At 31.4% G+C, this 26,875-nt stretch overlaps 1 protein-coding gene across 10 annotated transcripts in view; it reads left to right on the top strand.

Annotated features, from left to right (window-relative positions):
• The window catches only part of NECTIN3 (nectin cell adhesion molecule 3), a 130,548-nt gene that overhangs the window by 56,495 nt on the left and 47,178 nt on the right, over positions 1 to 26,875 (top strand). For 6 of the 10 annotated variants that reach the window (XR_001713521.4, XR_010155688.1, XR_010155689.1 and 3 more), the window contains exons 6-7: positions 16,521 to 16,659; positions 18,717 to 18,798. Coding sequence is in view for 4 of the 10 variants with exons in the window: in XM_016941623.4 (XP_016797112.3) it covers positions 16,521 to 16,659; positions 18,717 to 18,798 (221 nt within the window). In the remaining 6 variants the exon portion in view is untranslated. Of the gene's footprint in view, positions 1 to 5,258; positions 7,007 to 16,520; positions 16,660 to 18,716; positions 18,799 to 26,875 lie in introns of those variants that run through there. The other 4 variants (XR_010155690.1, XR_010155687.1, XM_016941620.3 and 1 more) reach the window with 2 other exon arrangements.

Genomic DNA, 26,875 nt, shown 5'->3' on the forward strand with positions numbered 1-26,875 from the left:
AATTGATAATATCCTAAATTTATACTCTTTTATCATTCTGAGTCCAGTGTTCAGTACTCTTGACTTGTGTGTCCAATTGCGTATTAATGATCATTAACTCTATGTAGTAGTCTAATAGGTATTTACAACTTAACATATTCAAAACCAAGGTCCTGATCTTTCTATTGCTCCTTGATACCAAACATATTTCTGTACTCATCTTCCTTCTTTCAGTTACTGGTACCTCTTTCCTTACATTTGTTCAGGATACAACCCTTGATAGTTATTCTTGATTTTGCTTTTTCTCTCACACCCTAGTTAATTCATTAACAAATCAATACCAGCTCTTCCATTATGTTAAATATAGAATCTTAACAGTTCTTCAACTTTTCTACTACTACTACACTAGTCTAAGCCATAAGCCACTCTTATTTCACTATTACAATAACCATTTAATCTCCCTACTTTGCCTCTGTCCCCCTTCAGTTTGTCAGCAAATGAGCAGCTAGAGTAGTTCTTTTAAAGGACATGTCAGCTCATGTCACTCCTCTCCTCAAAACCTTCCATGGGCTTCCCATTTTACCCACAATGAAAACCAAATCCTTACAATGACTTGCAAGGCTCTGTACATGCCCTCCTTCCAGATGATCTCTCTAATTTGATTTCTTATATGTTTTGCTCATTGGCTGAGTCACTACTGGACTCCTTGCTGTTCTTCAAACATAGCAGGCACATTCCTACCTCAGAGTCTTTTGCATTTGCTGTTTTCACTGCCTGGAATGCTTTTACCAGGTATCATCAGAGTTCTTTACCTCACTTCTTAAGGCCTTCACCTTCACCTTTTTCAGTGAGGTCTTCCTTCATGATTATATTTGAAATAAAATACCCTCCCTTCTCACCCCTTTGCTACTATTGGTCCCCTTCTTTTTCTCTTTAGCACGTATTGCCATGTAACCCCATGTATTGCCATGTAGATATGTAAAATATTTACATATTTTATTGTTTTTGTATGCTTGTCTGTTTTTACCCTCAGAACATAAGTCTAAACATAAAGCCTGCTCTAATTACTGCTATATTTCCATTATCTACAATGATGTTTAGCATATGATAGGCGTTCAATACAATTTTGTTGCATGAATGAATAAATTTGAGAATAAAACAATCAGGAATCAATTTACAAATCCAGAATCTGCTTTTATGTAACTTAACTCTTTAAAAAGGGAAATCAAATTTTGAGTAAATATGAACAAAATCACAGTTTCAGCACTTTCGAAGAAGTGGCGTTATATGAGATAATTTTTTTTTTTTTGGAGACAGTCTCGCTCTGTCGCCCAGGCTGGAGTACAGTGGCACTATCTTGGCTCACTGCAACCTCTGCCTCCCGGATTCAGGCAGTTCTCCTGCCTCAGCCTCCTAAGTAGCTGAGACTACAGGCACACGCTGCCATGCTCAGCTAATTTTTTGTATTTTAGAAGAGACATGGTTTCACCGTGTTGCCCAGGCTGGTCTTGAACTCCTGAGCTCAGGCAGTCCACCCACCTCAGGCTCCTAGTGTGCTAGGATTACAGGTGTGAGCCACTGCGCCCAGCAGATAATTTTTTTTTTTTTTTTTGAGACAGAGTCTTGCTCTGTCGCCCAGGCTTGAGTGCAGTGGAGCGATCTTGGCTCACTGCAGGCTCCGCCTCCCGGCTTCACGGCCACTCTCCTGCCTCAGCCTCCCAAGCAGCTGGGACTACAGGTGGCCGCCACCACGCCCAGCTAATTTTTTGTATTTTTAGTAGAGATGTGGTTTCACCATATTAGCCAGGATGGTCTCGATCTCCTGACCTCATGATCCACCCGCCTCGGCCTTCCAGAGTGCTGGGATTACAGGCATGAGCCACCGCACCCAGCCGAGAATGTTTTGTTTTTTTTTTTTTTGGTAATCAGTAGTTAGACTTTACTTTTCTATCCAGAGTCTGTAACACAGCATACTATCCTGAGATTAGTTAACTCATCTAACAACTGCTTGGAGTATGTCAGGTATCCTAGGTGTAATGCTGCCTTTCCAGAATGACTATTTAGTAAAACCTAGTAGGCTTTTACAAGAGTGAGAAGCCATAATTCACAAAATAAATGACCAGTTAATCTTTTTCATTGTTACATGTACTCATTTTCCTCTAGGAAAAAAATGTTACCTCAGTATTAAAATAGATATTTAAAAATTTGAGAAATTATTTTTAATATATGTAAAATAAATGCATCTTAGGACTAGAGATGAAAAGTTCTGCTCAGAACAGAATAAGCAACTCTGAGGGAAATTGTTCTTAATTTTGTTACACATTTTCCCACATTGATAAATGTAAGATTTTGGATAACAGGTTTTTGATTTAGGATTGCAATATTCAACCTCAGTTATTAAATTGTACTCTATTATATAATAGTAATACTCTCGAGGTATAGTAGCTCTTTGACTAGTACTTACTGACTACTGGAATTTGTGTTTTTCTGGTTTGCTTTTGATGTATATTTTTCCCTTAACTAATACCTGTTTCTTGTCTTTAAATTTAGAAAAGTAAATTTTGATATGTCAAATAAGTGCCCCTATGTCTAAAACTCTTATTCCTATGCACAACTTGAATTTCAGGTCATATTGATTTTAGGATCCAAGTGTAGTATCAAACTTAAGAATTTGCTTACTTAGCAATCCTTAAACATTAAAATGCATTATTTCATATATTTAAACAACCTATATGAAGTCTAAAAGAAAAATAAGCCAATTAATTTTTATGACACTGAAAATATACCTTAGAAGACTAAAATATGCCTTTTACGGGGCATTACATGACTATTTTATGGTTTGGCAGAACTCATTAGAAAAGGAAACTTAAAGTTCTTCATTTGGGTGAGAAGAACTATAAAAGTCATTATATCCATTATATACTCATTTATCACACAGTCAGCAAAGAGTATGAAAAATAATATCTAACTGAAAAATGAGGAATACTTTTGGGAAGGATTTAAAATCATGATATGGTGATGAAAAATAGTCCTACCTTATAATAATTGTGACTGTCATTGTAAATTAGAAAACAGAAAAAATATTTTGCACGCATTGTCATATTTCCATTGCTTAAAATGCAAAATAATGAAGTATTAAATGGCCTCTCTTTCATGGAATGATATTACTAGTGAGGCTCAGTTATTTTTAACACTGATTAAGGAATGGGATGGTAGGTTGAAACATTTCTAGAACCATCAACAAAAATAAGATTTTAAAGTAACCCTTTTGGTTAGATTTTTCTCAAAGCCATATTTTGTCAAATCTGATTGAAATGGACAATAGATGACCGTTTGTGTTCATATAAAGAAATTTGCAAATAGAAGAAATAAATGTCAGGGTTTCATTATTTAGGATACTTGGTAAAAATGTGTCTTATTTGGTGAGAGCTCAAATATAGTCACTGTTCTGAAAAAAACTAGCATATAAGGAACCACGAAAAACTTTAAAACTCTACTGGCAGAAAAGTATTTAAATTATAAATAATTAGATGATTTTTACTTTAATTTAAATATGCTGATGCCAGTTTATTATATTTTTTTCTTTGCAAATCATTATAAGGATGACATTCAATACATTAAAGTTGACTTTCCCGGTACTTCTGCTTCCTCAGAAAATACATGAATCGTCTTATTTAATTTTTAGTCTATATTTTTAATGTTCTAATGCTGTGAAGTTGCATTATGTGAGACTTTACTACTTCTATATTAGACATGATCCTTCAATTCTACACTTGTTTTCTTGGGGTTGAATTAGTTCCATTAGTGAATGTTTTCATAAATTAAAACTTCTTTGATTCACTTAAATATACTCTGATAACTAATATTCATCTCAAAGTACTTGACAGGGTTACCTGTTATAAATTTAAACTCAAAATTAGTTATATTGTACTTATTAAATTTTATACTGTACTTGCTAAATTTTTACCACATTCTATACATATGGCATTCCGTGATGAAACCTGTTCAGTAAGTATTTTTCTTTAGCTTGTAATATTAGAATAACTTACCCCATGTAGATTTAGTATTTTTCTAACAATCATTTTTTAAAGCTCTATCAGTACCACTCATTTAAAAATTAATTATAGGAGATTACCATTTGGGTCATTTATTTCTTTCACTGTGAAGGAAAGAATATTTTTAAACTTATCCTTTCTTCAAACTCTACAGTTTTGTGTTACATGACCTATAAATACTACTTAATTGATAATTAACCAGTCTTTAATTTTTGCTATTTATGTTTAGTTGCTTTTTTAATATTACTGGCTATTTACTCTGTTATCTAATGTCAATACACAGGTTCATTTGCATCTAATATTTAAGTATTATTAGAATGTTCTCTCTAAAATATTAGCTGTTCTTTTTGAGACTCCATCCTAAAGTAGTGACATTAAATTTTGCAGATATAGTTGAAGTTTTTAAATTTCTGAATGTTTAGATAACTTGCCCATAGGGTGTTAGACATGGTGACGACATTTTTATTACTTTATAACATATTTTTACTTTGTCTATTAGTTTCCTTTGGTAATAGCCTATCAGGCTAACGTAAGTTTAAACATATGCTTTTTAATTTTTTTAAATTACTAAATAATAGTGTTTACTATATATCTCTTTCCAAAAATTTTGAACTTTTTTATTTAAAGAAAATATTTTTGAGAGAATTATTAAACCAACAGCTTATACTATGCCCACTTAACAAGAGTCTATAGTTTTTCATTCTTTTAAAGATACGCTCAGCTCTTATAAAAATAAACCATATTATTAATAGTTAAAATGGATATTAAGAAAAACTTTAATTTTTTTATTCTTTTTATTTTCTTGAGCTACTGGCTAAGAAAATGTACATTTGAATTACTTGATTTACTTTTTTGTTATAGTAATTATTAAGCTTGCTATGTAATAGGACACTTAAGTAATATTCTTCATTAAAAAAATAAGGACCTCTTTTCTGGAGTACAATATCACTCATAAACTTGGAATGGAAGAATTACAACATAGGTTTACACCGTAGGTTTTATTCCTTTCTCTTTATTGGTGACTGACTAAATGTCAGTGTTGTTTTCTTTTTAAATAGATGAGTACCACTACATTCTAATCTTAATCAAATTAAGAATGAAAAACTATTGTTACTATGAATATATATTCATTAACTGTGCTGTCTTGTCAACTTGCTGCTGAATCAGCCTGCATTGACATTCTTTGCCTTTCTGTGTCTTCTCTATCTTTACTGTTTCCATTAGATCCTCCTACTACTACCACCCTTCAGCCTACAATTCAGTGGCATCCCTCAACTGCTGACATCGAGGATCTAGCAACAGAACCTAAAAAATTGCCCTTCCCATTGTCAACTTTGGCAACAATTAAGGATGACACAATTGCCACGATCATTGCTAGTGTAGTGGGTGGGGCTCTCTTCATAGTACTTGTAAGTGTTTTGGCTGGAATATTCTGCTATAGGAGAAGACGGACGTTTCGTGGAGACTACTTTGCCAAGAACTACATTCCACCATCAGATATGCAAAAAGAATCACAAATAGATGTTCTTCAACAAGATGAGCTTGATTCTTACCCAGACAGTGTAAAAAAAGAAAACAAAAATCCAGTGAACAATCTAATACGTAAAGACTATTTAGAAGAGCCTGAAAAAACTCAGTGGAACAATGTAGAAAATCTCAATAGGTTTGAAAGACCAATGGATTATTATGAAGATCTAAAAATGGGAATGAAGTTCGTCAGTGATGAACATTATGATGAAAACGAAGATGACTTAGTTTCACATGTAGATGGTTCCGTAATTTCCAGGAGGGAGTGGTATGTTTAGCAACCACTGAATGTGACTTAACTATGTACAATGTTCATTCACACTAGTTGATCATTTTCAGATTGTTCATACTTTTTCTTGAGGAAGAATAAGCTTTTTCAAGTTGATTTTCAAGCTTACTTTTTATATTCTAATCTGACAAATGAAAATGTAAAATCTGAGTTCAGTGTATCTAAGCTGCTTTACAATTTTTTTTCAATGCTGTACTACTGTCTCAAGATTTAAATTTTAATGCAGAGTACTTTATTGGTGTGAGGCACGCAGGTAAGAAGAAATGTCAACATTAAATGTATGACTTATTTGGTACAAAAATTTTTTTAAAAGGGAACTACCTTGACATTGTGTATTAAATGTTTACCTAAGACTATAATCTCAAGTATGATGTTTGTTTAACATATACCTCTCAAAATTTATCACCACTCAATGACACTGCATCAAAATTGACTATAAAACTAATTCAAGAAATATTTATATATATTTTTTAATATACAAAAAATATTTAGCCTGATGGAATGGCTTTCCTTTTCAAACATTATTTTCTAAGTTTCTATACAAATGAAATCTTTACCTCTGCATATTAATGAGCCTTGCCATAATTACTGTAGAGTGGCTTTTCAAAGATATTTTGTTGCACTAAAACTGTGGTAGTAAACTCAGTGAACATGATGTGTGGAAGAGCATAATTAGCTGGTCAATATTTTTGTCCAAAATACCTGCAAGAGTAATAAAATACATACCTTTCAAACATGATAATTATTAGTTTTTTTTTTCCTTTCTGGAACATGGATTTTGGTACATTAGCAGTAGCCTTATTTTAATGCTTTATGTCCTAAACATACTAATAGAAATGAAAAGACGCAGAGAGAGCATTTCAGAATACTGAAGTACTAGTTTTAGAAATGAGACTTTCAGCCAACAATCTATAGAAAGAATTTTATGGACCATCTTGTTTTAGTTATTTAATGTTGATGTTGTTCAAACGGGTAAATGTACAGAAAGAAAATTTTAGAGTAAACTTGGAAACATTGGATATAACTAGAAAAATCTAGATTATAGAATTAGTCGGTAACACTTGCTAATGGACATTGGCATTCATCTCCTTTTTCCTCCTAAGTGTATGTATGTGTTTTAAGATTTCTGTTTTTACAATTAAAACTGGAAACATGAGGTTTTTTGTTTTTGTTTTTTTACATAATTACATATATTCCTTCTGAATCATTTATCTTTTGAGAAAGAAATGTTACCTAAACTTCAAATGTGCTTTTTGTTTGTGAGGTAATTAAATTGCTTCTACAGTGGAGGCTTACAAAATTATTGTGACAACTATTTTGAAGCTGAAAGGATAGTTTTTCTATTGCTAAGTCATTTGAAAAAGTGACCATTTTGCCAGTGAAATGAAGTGGAAGTTAGTAGGAGAATCATAAATTAAATATATTATTTTGTTAATAAAAAGGCAAAGCAGTAGGTACTTTTTAAACCCTCCCAATCAGCCCTTTCTCAATATTCATCAAATCTAAAACATTTAGGGGGCAAAATTCTAACATGTTCATGGTATCTTGCAAATAGTGAAAGCTTTTTTCTGAAGGATTATAAACTAGTTTTCTTCATTTTAACTAGCACTATTTTGTGGAAATTAGAAACCTCTTTTATTTCTCTTCCCAAAAGTAATACTTATTATAAGGCTGTAGTATCAGGTTAAGTATACAGATAAATAAAGTTCACTTACATCTTCTTACAAATGTCTGAGTTTTAATATGGTTAATCACTTATATACAAATACTACAACTTTTTAGTGCAGGTTTTTGGAAGAAAACTTTTTGATAAAACACTGTGATTGATGTGACTTTATTTTTAATTTAAATGATGAGGTGGCCAGAAGAAAGATGGGTCTAAAATTTCTCCCCATGAAAGATGTAAAACTATGGCTTTTTTTAAAATCAAAATTTCATCTTTTAAAATAATGGTTTGAAATACTGTATGGATCTGAACAGAATAATGACATTTAGGATTCTATATAAATCTCAACTGGAGTATAATCTGAAGGAAATTAGCAATGTATTTTAAGAAATATATTTCAAAAATATAAATACTGATTATGAACTTCCTTTTACATTGTGGTTATGTGTGCGATTAGGTTTTTTTGTTTGTTTCTTTTGTGTTTGTTTGGTGGGAGAGGGTGACCTGGAAAGCCACAAGTGAGTATTTGACATATTCTGTATCCTTAATCCAATCATTTGGCAAACTAAAAGGTTTCTGTGTTGTAAGAATCTGATACTAGTGCTTAAGACTTTGGGAAGCGTTGCACTGTTGTTTATTAGAACTTTATGTATATTTACTGTACATAGAGACGTTTGAAAACATGAATAGTCATTAAATAAACATATTGTTAAATTAGTTTTTGAATACCAGTGATATTCATAACTACTTGACAGGTATATATGAAAATTCTACTATTGTGAAAAAAAATGAATATTTGTACTATTTTTGGCCATATTTATATTTATTTCTTTCATATGGTTTGAACTGTTTTAGCATTTTTGTAAATTCACTTGAGAGTTTTCTTTCATACTGGTTAAAATATTTCAATGATATAATGAAGATGAATGCAACTCTTATTTTTCTGCCATTTTTTATTAAAATACATTGAAACTAAAGTAGGCTAGGGGTTAACTTTAAAAGTGATATTTGAGAAGTGCTTTAGAGTTGAAAGATTTAATATTTTACCACATGCCTAGTAGGGTTCTATTTGCTAACTCTAATATTGAGGAAACTATTAAGGTTTTCCGTAGTAAGTGTTGCTTCTAATAGCCATATACAGGAAAGTTTTATAAGATAACCCACGGCTAAATATTTTGCATTAAGGAGCTGTAGGAGTACAGTGTATAAGTACAGAAATTGAGAGAAATGTAGTCATTTTATATGTGAAAACATCTGATTTGAGTTTTTGATAAATACTGCTAAAACACAGTATATGAACAAGTAAGAAGTTTATGTATGAAAGTAATCAATGTAAAATATAAGAAAGGAATAAATGGTACCCATTTTGAATTTTTAATTCTAATAGGGGAGTAGATTGTAGATTGAATTGTCTTTCCTGTTTACTTGTTAATTAGAAAATGCATCCTTCATAAACAGCTCCTTTCTCAAATTTTTCATATATTGTGTTTGTGTTTGGGTTTTAGTTTGTACCCGCGCTAAGTTTTGGTTTTGTTGTGTTTGGTGTTTTTTGTTTTGTTTTGTTTTGTTTTGTTTTTTCTTTTTTAACCAACCTGTGTATTAGGTGTTAGCCCCAGTAGCCATGCATGAAATCTTTAAATAAAAGTTAAAAAAGTTCTTTTAGAGGCATATTTCTGTAATAAGTTCATTGCTCTATATTACCTTCTTTGTCCTCATATTTACTAAAGTGTGTGTGTATGTGCGTGTGTAACCTAGTTTATTTTAATTATCAAAATGTAATTAATGATTTGTGGGAATCAGAAACCTGTTTTCCTAAAACAAGACTGTAATATCAGATTGAGGATAGTTGGCATGTTGGCCACTGTAAAATTTTTTCCTTTTTTTTTTTTTTTTTTTTGGTGGTTGGGTTTTTTTCTTCCACTTTTAAGTTCAGGGGTGCATGTACAGGTTTGTTACACAGGTAATGTGCCATGGTGGTTTACTACACAAACCCATCACCTAGGTATTAAGCCCAGCATGCATTAACTATAATATTTTATTTTTAATTAACCATTTAATTCCCAATCATGAATTAACATTCTCCATAGTTATAAATTATCTTATCTCTGTAGCCCTAGCTGTTAAAACCCATTTTATATGTTTTTGCTATTACTTTGGCATAAGCCAAATTTTATATATTGGCTTTCAATTTGGAATTAACACATTTCATAAGGTATTTCTTAAGTTGACATTTAGTGTTTTTTACTTACTACTTTTTGTGAGCTACTTTGATTAGAAATGCCATTGCTTTGAATTGTTTATAATCACCTTGTGATGCATCACTTTGTTTCCTATTTCTGGCTTTTTAAATTGTATTTTTTAAACTATTTTTGACCAGGGTTTTTCTTTGATAATACACAGTAAGACTGGGTTGTTTTGTTCCCTTCTTGGTATCCCAATAAAAAAAATTCATGCATGAAACAGTCTTTGAGGGGTTTGCACAGTAAACCAACTTTCATCTGTTTTTTAAAATGCTTTCTGTTTATATATTTCTGGTTTTTTTTTTCTGTTATAGTCCAGTCATCTGCTTTTTTGTAAAGTACATATATACTTTGACTTGACACTTTGACTTGAGTAGTGTTAGGTTTTTATCAAGAGCTTGAAACCAAAATTGTTTACAAAAGTTTTGCCTTGTATTCCCTTAGGTATCATTTATTTTCTTGAACCTTCGTGACAGTTATGTTTATTTCAGTTTAGAAGGATAAAACATGATTCAGTTTTTGGATATATCTTGTTTCATTTGCCTTTTAATAGCTGCTGTTTTTTCTGGCTGGTTGCTAATGAAGCTGATTGAAAGTGACCTTTTAGAGCAATGACCCTTTAGAGCAATAACTTTAAAATGTAATCTTCAAAACATGATTAATAGTTTTAGAGCCTCATTTCCTTATGTGCATAATATTGCTACATAGACATGATATGCAAGTTGTACAGTCTCAATTATGAGAAATATCCCAGGGAAAACCTAATTGTAAAGTGACAGTTCTATCTAAAAGCCAAAGGTAGGATCTAGGTGACTTGGCCTTTCTTAAAAAACAACAACAACAAAAAGCTTCTTATTATGGAAAATTATACAAAAATAGGACAGAATAATGAAATGGACCTCCATGTACTAGCTTCAGTTATCATCAGTTCCTGGTCAGTCTTATTCAATTTAGACCCCTACCTACATAATCCCTCTTGATATTATTTCATCTGTAAATAAATCAGTATATAGCTCTGAAAAATAAAAGACCTTTTTAGAAAGTAACCACAGTGTCATTATTACACCAAAATTAATAATAATTCCCTAACATTCTGTCAAGTGAGCATTCAAATTTCTAATCATATGTATTTTGCAGTTTTAATCAGGTTTTCCAAATATGATCCATTCATGTGATTGCTAGAAATAGCTTTTACTCTGTTTACCCCCACCCCATTTTCCCTTGCAATTTATTTCTTAAAGAAACTGCTTCATTTGTTCTAAATTTTTCCAGTTTAAATTCTGCCATTTGCATCCCACACACATGCCTCTGTATTTTCTGTAAATTGATAGTGAGATCTAGAGCCTTGGTTAGATTGAGGTTTAATTTGAGGGCAAGATTACATCATACATAAGTGGTGCTATGTCTTTCCATCAGAAAGCACATGCCTACTTTTTTGTGTGTGATATTAGCTGCCATTTGGTGCTCGATGCCTAGATCTATTAACCCTGTTCTTTTACCATATCATATACCTAGATGTCTGAATAATTGTCATGCTGCTTCCTATCAACTTTATCTATCATAACCTCACATCTTCTTCTGGTTTTTATTTCTCTTCTCCAGATCAGTGAAAACTCCTTTAAGTGTACCTCCCAGTTCAAAATTAGTCTGTACTCCTATTATACATGTGCTACTACAGCAGTTTGCTAACATGCATTATAAAATATTCAAAAATGGAAATTTTAGCTATCTGATAATATATTTAACATGTTAATTTGTTCTCACTAAAACTAAGACTTGGGGAAACAATATGATTGCATTTCATTTTTAAAGTTAACTTTTTTATTACTAAAACATTTTTGGTAAAACTACATGATTGAATGTTCTTCATGCATTTTTTATTTTCAATTTTATACTTTCTGATTCAGTGATTGAAAGGTCTGATATCATTGTCAGTGCATATTGATACTTGGTTTTTAGATGTGATAACTAAAATGCCACCTCTCAAAAACAAATAGATTCAAATGGAAGAAGTAGATTGTTTGGATGTTAACAGTTTTCATCCCAACCACTATTTTTAGAGTTTATCTTTATGTTCTAGATATTTGGTTGTTCAATGTCTTGCTAATCAATAACTTCTCGTTCACATTAGCTACTGTTTCAGCACATTATAGGTTTAGTGTGAGGTTTCTTGTTAATGACTAAATGTAAATATATTTTAACTGGTCTGCTGATGCATTTGATCTTTTTTTTTGGTTGACTTGTTATATCTGGTTAGATTGCCATGCAAATTTTACTTCATACTGTAGCTAACTGATAAAATTTGTGTATTAAGAGTAAGATATTTGTATTGCCAGTTATTAGTACCAGTATTATTAGTCTTATGTGGGTTTTTTTGCCAATTATTTGCAGGAATGATACTATGAATAAACTCTTATTAGTATATAACATGTAGATTAGCACTGATATCTCCACAGAGTCCATGTGTCTTAGCTATTTACCTGTTACATGGGACACTCATACAATTCTTCCTTTACATTTTTGACTACTGGTTAAATCTAGATAAGTTATTAGTTCACTCAGCTGAGCTCTCATAAATCGTGCCACAAGATGTGAAGGAACAACCAAGTGAAAGGCTGTCTACTTAATTTTCTTCCGGAACTGTCCCATTTCACTCTCCCCATAGATATAGTGGGTGCTCTGTGTGGCAGGAAAACACCTGATACTTGGACAGGGGGAGCAACCAGTGCCAATCCATGTATTATATACTAGTAAACAGTTATTTTCATGAAATGTCTTTTTTAAAGATAAGTGGTAATATTTCTATACTTCCTGGATGACATATATTTCATGGATTCTTTGACTCTACTTTGGGGGATTTTGCTATTACCACGTAAAATTCATCCCTGCATTCCTGGCACTTAGCACAAGACCTGACACATACTAGGTGCTTGGGGTAATTTTTTGGATGAGGGGCTGAGGAGACTGACCTGATCCAAATAGAGCATTTTAATAAAAAAGTAGTGAGACATAAATGTTCATATGGATATAAAAGCTAATAAGTCATATTGAGAAAATAAACATTAAAGGGGCTATTACAAATGAAGAATGGGATTATTTATGGGGAAAAATTGGTAATATAATAATATATAGTATGGGAGCAAATCAAAGGTGGGAAGATAACTTTGTAGGCCAACACATAAACCTGTGATGTCATCACTAAAGTTTTGTCAAAGGGCCTGAAGAGAAAAAAATAGGGCATGTCTCAGTTTTAGATGTGAATTAGGTGTACACATATGTTTCAGTAGCTTTGCTTTAAAAATTATTTGTTTTTGAATGATAAAAATACTTCAATTTATTATTTATATTTTTGTACTTTTTTCCAAAAAGTAATGAAAGTCATTTCTTATATCATATTCATTTTTTATTAGTTGATAACTAGTTGATTTTTAAACATCTTCCCCATAAGACATGTGCATGCTATCTTTTAATTAGGTGTGGCAGTATACTCTTGTTGTGTTGGAGAATGCTCTTTTTCTATTTTTGGAGGTAAGTTTCCAGTGAATATGAGTTACCATTACTACTGTGATAACAGCAAGCTGGTCTTTTTTTAGAAATGCATGCACCAGTCTTTTAATGGTAATTATTTTATAAGTTTTGTCTTGTTTTCTGCCTCTTGTAAGCATATATTGCTCTTAATAGAACATCTCCTTAGGTCGATGGTAATGTTTCATGTCATTCACTCAGTAAACTACCTTAGTGTTTAAAAATGCCATGTTTATACATTTGGTCACTTAATTTTTTTCCTCTGTAGTGGTTTTATTGGGATATAGAGTCTATGTAGTATGTATGTGTTTATTTGGGTTGGGAAAAGGGGGAAACTGTTGAGGCTAAATTCTCAATTTTCATCAAAATACTTGTTTATTTGGGCTGAGACGTGAAACAGTGTTGGGGCTAGATTACCAATTTTCATCAAAATACTTGACTTGAATGCAAAAGATTCGAGCTCCTCCTTTGCTTTCATACTAGTTTTCATCAACTGTTAATACCCTTAAATTATTAACACCTTAAGTACTTAACTTTTTTCTCAATTAGAATCAGAAAAGAAAACATGAAATATATCCCATATGCTTATTTAGCATAATCAATTGACCTACATAACGTAGATTATCTAGTGGGGAAATAGATTCATACCTAGTTTTTCCTCCATTTGCTCATTTCAGCAGCTACCAATCTATTCTAATACTACAAAGAGGTATGGGAGAAAGAGGATACATATGTTAAAGAATGACTGGAACCAGGTGAAATGAAGATGTCCAAATTAAGATAGAAGGAAGTGTTGTGATATACATATAGTCAACTCTCATAGAATCCTAGAGCTAGAAATCATAAGACTAGTGTGACAAAATTGGATAGATTGTAATTAAAATGTTTAAGAATATATATTTAGACAAGCATTACTTCAAGATATTAAAAATAGTGTCTATTTAAAGTTGGAAATTAAGAGATTAAAAGTCTACATTATGTGGTTTTATTACAGAGCACTACCAAACCTCAGATTATTGTTGAAGTTAAAGGCTTTCTTAGAGGAAATGTATAGTTTGATAAAAAATTTATAATGATCTCTAGATTGAGAATCTTAATTTAGCCCCACTCAAAGAGTAACATGAACTTTTCAAAAGTAATTTTGAAAAAAAACCTTTATGGTATTAACATTGTCATCAAAATAAGAACAAAAATTTAAATTCTGTACAGTTGAGCAAACATGATAGGTCTTCTTTAGCAAAAGAAAAATTTCCAAGAGAGGAAGACCTTTAGAATAATTGGTGTGGAGTAAATAACATACTTGACAATTAGTATTTTTTATTTGTGCCACTGACTAGAGATGTATGACCTTGGTCAAATGGCATAACCTTAATAGTTTCAACTGGCCTACTATTAAGGATTGAGTAGGACCATCTACTTTATGGCTGTGTTCAGTGGTCAAAGTTATAATCTATATGGTGGGGAAAAGGATAATATAGATTACCCGTAAGTCATCCCAAATCTCTCTCAACATTTACAAGTGCAGAATGATATTTGGCTGTACTGGGTTTCAATTTTTTTTTAATCTAGTACATATTCAAATGGAGATAGATTAGAAAATTAAGCAACAATAGATAAACCAGGCTGGTATTAGCAAATGAAGGTCACCATGAATGACTGAGTTATAATGTTTCAGAATCTATTCATTGGAAACGTTATTGAAATGAGTGACTTGGACTTACTGGTTGTAAGATTTTTATTTCAAAATCAGCTAAACAAAATGAGCCATTAATAAACTCAGGATTGTTAGTATTCTAAAGACATTTTTATAATTTGAAAGAAAGTAAAACATTCTTTTTGGCAATCTAAACTACCATGTTACCCACATTTAAACAAAAACAATTGGAAAATACTTATAAATATGTATTTATATGGGAATACTATCATGGTAAGTAGGTGAAACATATTTCAAAACCAATAGTGCTAGTTCTGTAACTTTGCTGTGTCTGGGTCCCAACAATTATTGCAGTTATTTAAGAGTATATGTGAAGATTATGTCAATTTAAGTAAAACTGAGACCTCTTCATTAGTCGGCATTATATATGTTAACAAAAACATTCTTCTCTTCCAACAAGGGGTAATAGTGGAGGCTTCTACCCTGCTCCAACCTAACTTTATTTCTCTCTGTGTTCTCTACTATTCATTGATTGAATGGTCTTGGCAGATTATTTAACTTCAGAACTGCAATATCTTTATTTATAGAATGTTATCTCAGTATCTTTTTTTATTGGTAAGAAAGACAAAAACAAAATCAGATGTGTGAAGGAACTTTGTAATTCACAAATTCCACAAAATGTAGTTACTGGATTTAATATAGCTGAAATTGTCAAAGTAATACTTACACGTAAAGATTGTTTTGTTACATTCCTTAATACTTAACATTTGAAAATATGTAGTACTTATAGTTTTAGTACATTCCCTTATTTGGGAGTTTGTAAAATTGTGATTCAATTTTTTGGAAAAATGTGAAATGCTAACAGCCAAATATGTTTTTTAAATCCTTTCTTAAAAAATTGTGGTGCAGTGTGGGAAAGAGAAGTTGGTATTCAGAAATTACATATGTCTATGGCCAGGAGATAGGAAGAATTTCTATTTAAATGTTGTAGTAGAGAAGCTATTTTTAGTGCACTTTGTATTAAATGTGCATGAATTAAGGGAAATTTTGTGCAAGTCCTGTTTTAATATTTAAATATATTTTTCAAATTTTACAGTGTCCAATGTCAATTTTTTTTGATCTGAGATATTTTCTGTTTTGCGCCTGAAGTTTTTCAATTTTGTTAATAGATTTTTTTATTTTAGTAGAATAGAAGTGCTAAATGTCTGTATTACTGGTCGTTTATATTAGAGAATACTGATTTTTAAAATTACCTTTTAGAGTACAAACTTAAAATTACTTTCATCTTTTTCTCTCTCTTCTTCTCCAGGTACTCTTTACATATTGAGAATATATTCTCTTGGTGATGTTTGGGGATATTTACATAATTTTTAAAAAGTTAAGCTGAGGTATTAAAGTAATATAAGAAAGAAGGAAGGGTTTTAGCGTAATGCCACTAAACCTAATGAATGAAATTTGGGGTCCTCTAACCTGGCTCTTGGATAACATACTTCAGTCAAATAGTTTGCACATTGTAGGAAAGGTATGCAATTTCAAGAATTATTTTTAAGATTATTTGAAAAGCCTAATTTTTGTTACTTTACAGATGTTCCATTTAAGCAGACCTCTTCCATAGCTGTAGCTGGAGCGGTAATTGGAGCTGTTCTTGCCCTTTTCATCATTGCTATCTTTGTGACTGTGCTGCTGACTCCTCGAAAAAAAAGACCATCCTATCTTGACAAAGTGTAGGTAACTTTTTTGCCTTTGTTCAACTATGAATATCAGTATGTGTCCAATCTTTATGTTTACCTTTACAGCTCCTCATAAAGAACTTAAGGGATAGAAGTAAGGATAATGTTAGGCCTTTGTTAGATGACCCTGGTTTCATCAGAATATCTCAAACTATATCTTGGTAAATGAACATTTTCAAGGGGCTGCTAGAGGTATAGAACAGCTTTACATTTTTCACCTAGAGCATATTAGACATCTTTATAAAGGGTAACATAGTAATACTTTATATTGTCCTGCCTTCTGAATAGAAATGTAGGCCTTTCATGAAGTGGTAACCCAAAGACATATAAAAATATCTTTGAAGTTTTAATGGCTTCTTCATATTGTATATGCATGTCTTATGTATAGATATAACTGAACGATCAAGTTATTAAATACATTGAGTTTTAAAATTTTTTTCTTAAGAAAAATACTTTTTTTGGTGACTTATAAAATATACATCTTCTTATTTAAAGAATAAGCAATATTTTTGACCTAGTCATTGAGATAGAGTTGTAAGGCAGAAATTGCACCTTGCTGTAGAATCAGATACCCAGTGTCTCAGTTCTCTTAATTCTATCAACAGCTTTGTTGCTTCATCTGAGAAATATGAATAATGCTCTTCCTACTTACCTCACATGGTTGAGATGATAGTAGAATAAGATAATATTTTATAAACTGTGAAGCTCTTTACAAATGGCATTATTTCTTATGTGGTTTATTAATGTTTTTATGTTAGGACATAAGGTTGACTTTCAAAGAATATAGTTCTGTCTTCATAAATGCTTTGTATATGTCTTTGCTTCTGTAATTTGGCACAATTATAGCACTAGTCTTTGCATCAAAGACATTTGTGTGTCAGTTACAGCTCTGTCATGATCAAATTAGTACTATGACCATGAACAAGTACTTTATTTCAATGAGCCTCATTTTTTTCACCTAAATGGCCTATGGCACCTTGGAGCTAGAAATTTGCTGTGATTTTCGTTAGATTAGAATAAACAATTATTTTAAATAAAAGATGATAAAATGCTCTTTCAGTATAATACTTGTGGGACTGGAGTGCTTCAATCTTTCAAGAGTGACTAGCATGTGGTTAACTTAATTCCCAGATTATCTTGGTTTTTCTATAATTTCAAAAACATAATTTACTGGTAGGTTAACAAATTAATGTAACCATTGTATTTATCACTTAAGTTTTAATCATTTAAAATACTAGTTTATGCTCATTGAGACATTATTAGACCACAGAGAATTTATTACTTCAGGATCTATAGCTTTCATTCCCTTTATCCTTTAATATAGATAACTTTTTGATTTTCTAAGCACAAGTACTGAAAATGTTATCTGTGATCTTCAAAAGCATGAGACTGTATTTATAAAATTTTGTAAAATGCAGAGAGCTATAAGGTATATTAAAACTATCTTTGTTATAAGTAAACTATATTTAAAATATATGAAAATGTTGATTTTCTGATAGCTCATGTAACTTTGGAAAAAATAAATGTGTTCCCTAAAAATGTAATGGTTATTTTGTTTATTTCAGATGGCAAGATTTATAATGGTCTGTACGTTGAAAATATAATTGGTGAATATTGTAAGAGTGACTAGAGCTTTTGAAAATCAGTTTTGGAAGTATTTCTAAAATACAGTGTAAACATTTCTCATTATGACACTTTGGAGGAAAGTGTAGTGAGACTCTAAAATGTTGATAGACATAGTCAAATATTAAAACATGCACTAAAGTAAAGTCATATACTGGATTACTTAATTTCAATTCTTCTATTTTAATTCCTTCTTTAAATGTGATTGGTTCTCCATGTGGCAACCTTTAACACCAATGTTTACTTTTATTTTTGATCTTTGATAGATTAATGGCAATGTAAGAACTGAATTAAGCAGGTAGGCTAGAGTAAATATTATCTATATAATATGAGGAAAATATTCTCAAAACTTATGAGAACCTTGATTTTCTTTTGCTTTTTTTTTTTTCTAAATGTGACAATCACATATTTTAACCTTTGCAATGCAGGATTGACCTTCCACCCACACATAAACCACCTCCTGTGTATGAAGAACGATCACCACCTTTGCCTCAGAAAGACCTATTTCAGGTATGTGTTCATGAGTACACTTAAGATAATGTAAGATACAATAAAAAAAATACTAAGCCATTTGTATTATTTCTTTCAAAATGTTGTTTAGTCATTATGCATTAAATGTTGTTTAGTCATTATGCATTAAATGTTGTTTAGTCATTATGCATTAAAGATTACATAGCAATACCTAAGTTTTAACATGCTCAGTCATTTCTCTGAAACATTTAAGAGATCAAATTTTGTCAACAAACAAGAAGTTATGACCAGTATAGATCAGACATATCAACATTATATTAGGCTTTTTACTAAATACTTGTTGAAGACTTACTGTTAATACAGTTTTATTGACCTACAGATTTATTGTAAAATAAAAAGTAGAAAATGAATATCTGTTGAGTAGCATGAAGGGCTTCTTTTCCTTGGAGTGTACTATATTTTATTCTATTTTGGAATCAGTTCACATTAATTCATGTGAAAGTATTGATTCAGTGCTTCTATCTTGTATTCTATACCTGGATTAATGTGCTGTATTTGGTATTTGGGAAAGTTGTAAACTATCAGAATATTTGAATTATTTGATTCTCAAGTTTAGTGGTTGTGTTTGTATGTTTGTTTTGTCTTTTTCTCTATCACCCATACAACATGTTGGATCTCTAAGCTGTACTGGGGTTGTATAACCTCTGGGGGCATAGTCTATAATACTTTCCTCCTAAAATATGTCCTATATCTTCAGCCTGAATAAGGCAAATCATTAGCCCATCAATTCATTGATTTAATTTGGTGGAAAAATTCTAAAGGAATGTTTCTGCCAAGATGTTCTCACCTTTTGTTCTTCAGCTGACCATATAGTCAGTTTACTGTCCAAGAGTGGGGCAGGAAGGAGCATTCCCTGGCACATGGGCCCACTGTCAGTGGGCGCTAGCTTTGTCATCTTACACAGTTAGGTGTCCTGATGGTGAAGATGTGCCATGTTTTCAGACCTTTTGTTCTCACATAAAGAGTGTAGTCTCATCTTTTGGCAAATAAATGAAATTGACAAGTGGTGTGAAATGTCATAAAATTCTTAGCTGGAGCTGTTGTTGTATTTTGTTTTGTTTTGGTTTTGGTCTGGATTTGTTTTTTTGCCTGTTAGATAACTGAAAAAGTAGCTCATTTAAACGTTTTGTAGATTCCTGGATGAAGTTGATCTGCTTTTCATGATCGATTGGTTATAGGTATTAATAGTTCTGTAAATTATCTTTTTGTATCATTTTTCAGATTTTTGGTTTCTTTTTGAACTTCTTAGTTTTCTAGGAACTCTTTGATGTGGATAGTAGTCTTTTGTATTATATTCATCTCTTATTTTTTAACCTTATAGTATCATATAGAAAATTGTACGTTTTTATGTAGTAAAAATCTGTTTGTCTCTTTGCTTGTATTTGTTGGAAGTTCTGTATTGTCTGAAATGGCTTCCTTACATTTCCTTCTCTCTCCTTGAACTAGAATGTAGAAAAAAGTCTTAGAAAACTAATAGTTTTATGGTTTATATTTCATTTTAATCTGAAACTTTATTAAACTTGATAAAGAGGTAGAGACCCATTTTTCCCAATGGGATAACCAGTTGTCCAAATACTTTTGAATTACCTATACTTTTGCATGGTTTGAGAGCACTTTTATCCTAAAATAAATTCTCATGCATATTAGGTCTGTTTCTGAACTCTTAATTCTGTTGTATTGCTATGTCTTTCTCTTCCTAAACCAAGATCCTGCTATTTCAATTACTATTGCTTTATAATATGATTTGATATTCAGTAAATTCCCTTATCTCTGTTCTTCTTTCACAATTTTTCTTGACTTTTCTTTTCTCTGTCTACTTCAGAATTACCTTCCCAGATTCCATAAAAATTCTATTGAACTCCTGAATTAATTTAGTAAGAATTGACAACTTTACAATAATGTCATTTCTTCCCATCTAGAAACCAGATAAGCCTCTATTCTGGTGTGTGTGTGTGTGTGTGTGTGTGTGTGTGTGTGTGTGTGTGTGTGTGTGTTGGAATAGAATCTCTTTTCTGGTACGTACTTTCCACATTCCTGTTAGGTTTACTTTAGGCATTTTAAGTATTTTGATAGTCACTGGGATTTCTCTCCACCCTCCTCCCATGGACTTTTTAGATTGGCTATTAGCATATAGAAATGCCTGTTTAAAAATATGAATCTTATATGCAGCCTCTTTTATCAAATTTTTGATTCATTCTAATGGTTTCTCATTTTATTTTTTTTTTACATTTCTTAGGAATATAATCTATTTGCTGCAAATGACAGTTCTCCTTTTTATCCCTTGCATATTGTGATTTTTCAGGGGAATACATGTGAGGGGCTTCCTTATGTCATTCAGTTTTAAATCTGATATGAAATAATTGAAGACTAGTATAGAATTTCCTTGCATTAAAATTTTTGAAAACACTGCATTCTATGAATAATGCTATTTTTTAGCCTTGATTTGGAAGAATTAAAAACATTGTGAAAACTATTTTCCAAACCAACTAAAATGATCTAGGGAACATTTTTAGGAAAACATATCTAGTATTTTGAATGTAGTTGGATTTCCGATATGGAAAAATCTGAATGAAAATGTAAGTCTTTTAGAATATTCTGTGTTTCAGCTAAAATAGTATTTAATCTTAGAAATCATGATCAGGAGATTCCGTGAAATGGATATTTATTTGACTCTACTGAGAATGATAATAGTAATTTCAGTCTAGCAGCAATATTATGGGGAATGAGGCTTTTGAAGTTATTTTTACAGTGCTGACATATCATGTTAATAAAAGCTTTTCAATCGCTTGAACTATCAAGAGATTTTCTCTCCTGATACCTATTTTCACAGTAGTTATCTGTCAGATGATTTTTGGTAAATTTTTAATTTTTAACAATCCTAAAACCGTTTTATGAACAGTATTTCATGTATAAGAACACATGTCAGTTTTCATGACTTAAGACATTTGGTTTATATATACACAAATATGTATATTTGTGTATGTGTGTGTAATTTTTCTATGTGATGAAATGTAATATATGCATAAAGTACTTGTATGAATGACACAGAATATAAAAAGCTTATTGGTGTGTTTTTAGATTCCACATAGCAGCTAACCTTAAGAAACTACCACTTGTAACATTTTAGTTTAGTATTGCAGAAGTATTTTTCTAATTATCTGAAGACTATTCAAATAGTCTCCCTTTTCCAATTAATGTATTTGCGTGAAGCTTTTTTTTTCTTTATATACTTCAACTAAACAACATATTATGGTAGACTGAATGCTGTAGCAGATACGAAAATCAAACTTTCCTCTTTTGACCCAGATATTAAAAGGCTTATAAAATTTAGGAGATAACTGTTTATATTAACCTGTAATAGGTTTCCTATTCTTTTTAAATGAATTAAATTTTTTAAAACTCTTAGTTTAAATGAATAACATGATAAATATAGATAGCTGTTATTCCTATAAGTGAAAGTGCTTGGGGTCCTCAAAATGTAAAAGATCATAAAGGGGTCCTGGGGCCAAAAATTTGAGAACTGCTGTTGTAAACTGTAAGCAGTATGAAGGCAGGGGTCATGTCACTATTGTTTAGTACCATATTCCTAGTGCATAACACAGTGCTTGGCACATATAAGTACCTGATAATTTTTTTAATTTGACAGATCAAAATTGTATATTTTTATGATATACAACATGCAGCGTGATGTTTTAATATATGTGGAATAACTAAATCAAGCAAATAAACATATGCATTACCTTATGTATTCCGATAAACAGGTTTTGAATGAGTAGGTAAAGGAATCAAGCCCTTTTTTATATTCTCTTCAGTTTATAATCTGTGAAAATTTCTGCATCATTTATAATATCCATATCACAGATACTATATTTCAGTATATTTAATGTCAGTGTCTATAATATCACTGTATCAAGTATGAGATATCAATATATAATGTATGAAAAAGAACAGAAAAAGAGACTATAGAAATATTTTTAAATGTTAGCAGTTATCTTTGTAATAGACTTCTCAGTGAATATTATTTTTGTTATATTTTCTGTAGTTTCTGTTTTTTCTGCAGTGCCTTTCCCCACCTCTGTAAGTAGCCTTTTAGCATAAGAAAATAGAGATCTATTGAACACCTGAGTCACTGGCCTGGAATGTTAAGCTGGTCATACTGGTTATGCAGTGTGTCAGCACTGTTAACTATCTGAGAAAACTGAATTTCTTTCCAATAATTTACTATAGTATATTGCATTCTTTAGTAAATGTTTGTAAATATTCATGACAGTGTTAGTAGATAAAGAATGTTTTTACATTTTTTTAGTGTATGGATAATACATACAAAACAATATAAAGAGGTGTTTTCTAAGGTCTCATTCCTATACCTATTTACCCTACCCCCATCTACAGATAACCACTTTTATTAATTTATGTCTTGGCACTGTTTCTTTAAGCATAGACAAGAAAACACCCACACACACACACTCAGGTGCATTTTATTTCCCCCCTGTATAAAAGTAATATATACATATACCTTGTTACATATCTTGCCATTTTCTCCTAAAATATACTGGAGATCTTTTATTATTGAGATGCAGAGAGCATTCTCAGTCTTTTTTATGTCTACGTAGTATTGTAATGTGTGTTTATTACATAGTTTGTAATGTCAAAAGATTTTAATAAACCAATAATGCTGTAATGAATTGCCTGGTATATATGCTCTTTTGTATGTATGCAAGTATAATCTGCAGGGTAAATTTTTAAATTTTATCTTGCTACATCAAACAGTAAATGTATTTATAGTTTTGATACATATTGCCAAATAATCCTCTGTAAGAATTGTACTATTTTGCACTTCTACCAATAATATATAAAAATACCTGTTTCTCCACAACCTCACCAATAGTATGTATATGTATACCACTTGATTATTGCTAATCTGATAGGAATGGCATGTACATATGATTGTAATTTTGCAATCTTTTAGTGGGTTTCTCCATCTTTTCAAGTGTTTAAAAAGCCATTTTTTCCTGCAAATTGTTATTCTTTTGTCTTTTTATTTATTGGACAAAATTGTGATGAACTTCTAAACGTTTTATAAGTAGATGTGAAAATATTTTGTTTTGATTCCAGCATGAATTTTATGTGCATTGCTCCATGGTATCCAAATCTGTGGCAAAAACAGTTTAGTAATATGAATCATGTATCTCCACTGGTTTATGTTATAAGAAGATTTAGAAAAGCAAAACAATTATGATTGGAGCTCAAATGTTGCTAAACTTTGTGGTTTTAAGGATATAAGTTCAAGAGAAAAGTCTCTCCAGGTATTCAGTTACAATCAGGCCATATTTCATTTAAACCTTTCTTGAACCCATCATCATATCTTTTTAAAAGTCATTTTTGTAATACATCATTGCCATCTTCAAATAATAATTTTTAGGTAGGCTGCTTTTGTTAGTAATCATTGATGGTCTTATTTTCTCCCAGGATCTGAATATTTTAACATGTTTCCAGACACTACCAGTAGTTATGATCTTTGGGATTAGGGAAGGGAGAGAGGAATATGATAGAAGAGTTAACATTTTTTTCTAAATTATAGAGAAGTATATGACTGAGTGGATTATTCAAATAAGGATTGAGTATTTCTAGCATGGTTTTCCCCTTGAGTAGAAAAATGTTTTCGTCTTTTATATTGCCTTCAGTTAGTAAGTAGTGGCAATTATTGAGACAAGTAGTGAAAGAATTGTGGGGCTTTATTCTGCTCTGAGGTGGAAAAAAAATTTTGTGATCAACAAAGCTTGGATAAAATAATGATTTATAAACTAATTTTAGTTGGGGAGGGCCCTTCAAAGCAAAAAGAAGTATTAAAAATCTAAATATCTAAAAATATTTGTCAAGAATCATAAAATTAAAGGAGATACAGATGTAACATGTGAAGTATAAAAGATTGACGTCTTCATCATATCAAAGCTTTTGCTATCTGTCTTATAAATGAGAAAAAGATAAGCTTGTTTTATAAGGTTTTATAGGGATTAATCAACTAATATATGCTACATCCTTAGAATAGTGCCTGACACAGTAATTACTGTGCATTTGCTGTTATTGTTATTTAAAAAGCTGTATAATTCTTGATAAAAATATTAAAGATGCTAAGCAGTGAAATTATTTCAGTAGAAAAGCAAAGCTGATGCTACTTTGATTTATTTAAACTTAGCATATGTTTCTTTTAGAAGTATCCATACCTTTATTATAAGCTTAGTAGTGCTTGAAATGAAACTAGAATATATGGAGTCTACACTTTTTGATTCATAGTAGTGTTTAGTTTTTTTTCTTTGTCATTCATTTATCAAATAAATATTTCTTGAATATTTAATATGTGCTAGCACTGAGAATATGTAGTTAATAAAAGATGAAAAAAATTGTTTATGGAACTTACATTTTAGTGATGAATGGGCAGTACCTGTGATGACAGCTTTCTTCCTTTTTTAAGAAGAGCTTTATTAAAGTACTAATTAGCACACAGTAAACTGCACATATTAAGAATGTACATTTGATATGTTTTACATGTACTGCTCACACACACAAATATACTTGGCAAATATCACCACGATCAAAATATTGTACATATCCGTCATTTCCAAAAGTCCTAGTGTCCCTTTGTAATCTCCCCCCTCTAGTCCTTTACCAGCTTCTCTTTCATATCCTTGGGAAACTAACCACTGATCTGCTTTCTATCATGTATTAGTTTACGTATTCTAAAATTTTACACAAATTTTATACAATATGTTCTCTCTTTTGGTCTTGCTTCTTTCACTCTACATAGTGATTTTGAGATTCATTCATGTTGTGTTGATCAGTAGTTCATTCCCTTTACGTAGCTATAATATACTGCATTTTGTTTATATATTTATCTGTTGATGCACATTTTTGTTTCCAGTTTGGGACTATTACAAACAAAGTTGCTATGAACATTTATGTACAAGTGTCTGTGTAAATATATGCTTTCATTTCTCTTGGGTAAACACCTAGGAGTAGAATGACTGGATCATATGGTAAGTATGTGTTTAACTTTCTAAGAAAATGCCAAACTGTGATCCTAAATGGTTTTACCATTTATGTTCCTATAAGCCAAGTGAGTTGCTTCATCCCCTTACCAACACTTATGGTCAGACATTAAAAATTTTAGATATTCTAATAGTTGTGTGGTTGTGTTTTATTTAGGTTTAAATTTGCATTTTTCCTAGTTACTAATATGTAGAACATTTTTTCATTTGCTGGTTTGTCATCAGTTTATATTCTTTGGTGAAATATCTGTTCAGATTTTTCATTTTTTATTGGATTGTTTTCTTATTGATGAGTTTTGAGAGTTCTTTACATATTTTAGATACAAGTCCTTTGTCAGCTATATAATTAGATATTTTCTCCCATTCTTTTGCTTGTCATTCTCTTTAACAGTGACTTTTTTTTTCAAACAAGTCTTGCTCTGTTGCAAGACTGGAGTGCAGTGGGTGCAATCTTGGCTCACTGCAACCTCCTACTCCCAGGTTCAAGCGATTCTCCTGCCTCAGCCTCCCAAGTAGCTGGGACTACAGGTGTGTGCCACCAGGCCCAGCTAATTTTTGTATTTTTAGGAGAGACGGGGTTTCACCATGTTGGCCAGGATAGTCTTGATCTCTTGACTTCCAGATCCGCCCGCCTCGGCCTCCCAAAAGTGCTGGGATTACAGGCGTGAGCCACCACGCCCAGCCAACAGTGACTTTTGAGAAAATCTTAATTTTGATGATGTTCAGATTATATGATAACAATGTAGTGCCATGCTTTTATCTCTGGAATGGGGGCGTGGAGGACCTATTTTTCTTAGTTGTCATTTTATTTAATCAAAACTTGATTGACTCATGAGTAAACAGAAATAAGGAACCATTGAAGTTTAATGTGGTAAGCCAAGCACAATGAAATTGCCTCGCAATTTCAGAGCACCTGGTAGCTTTCTTTATAAAAGCACGATGTTTATGTGTTGGGAGCAATTCCTTTGTAAATACAAAAAAGTCTGGACAGAGAGCTGAACTATTATAAA

The sequence above is a fragment of the Pan troglodytes genome, chromosome 2, assembly GCF_028858775.2.
Source record: "Pan troglodytes isolate AG18354 chromosome 2, NHGRI_mPanTro3-v2.0_pri, whole genome shotgun sequence".
Taxonomy (NCBI): domain Eukaryota; kingdom Metazoa; phylum Chordata; class Mammalia; order Primates; family Hominidae; genus Pan; species Pan troglodytes.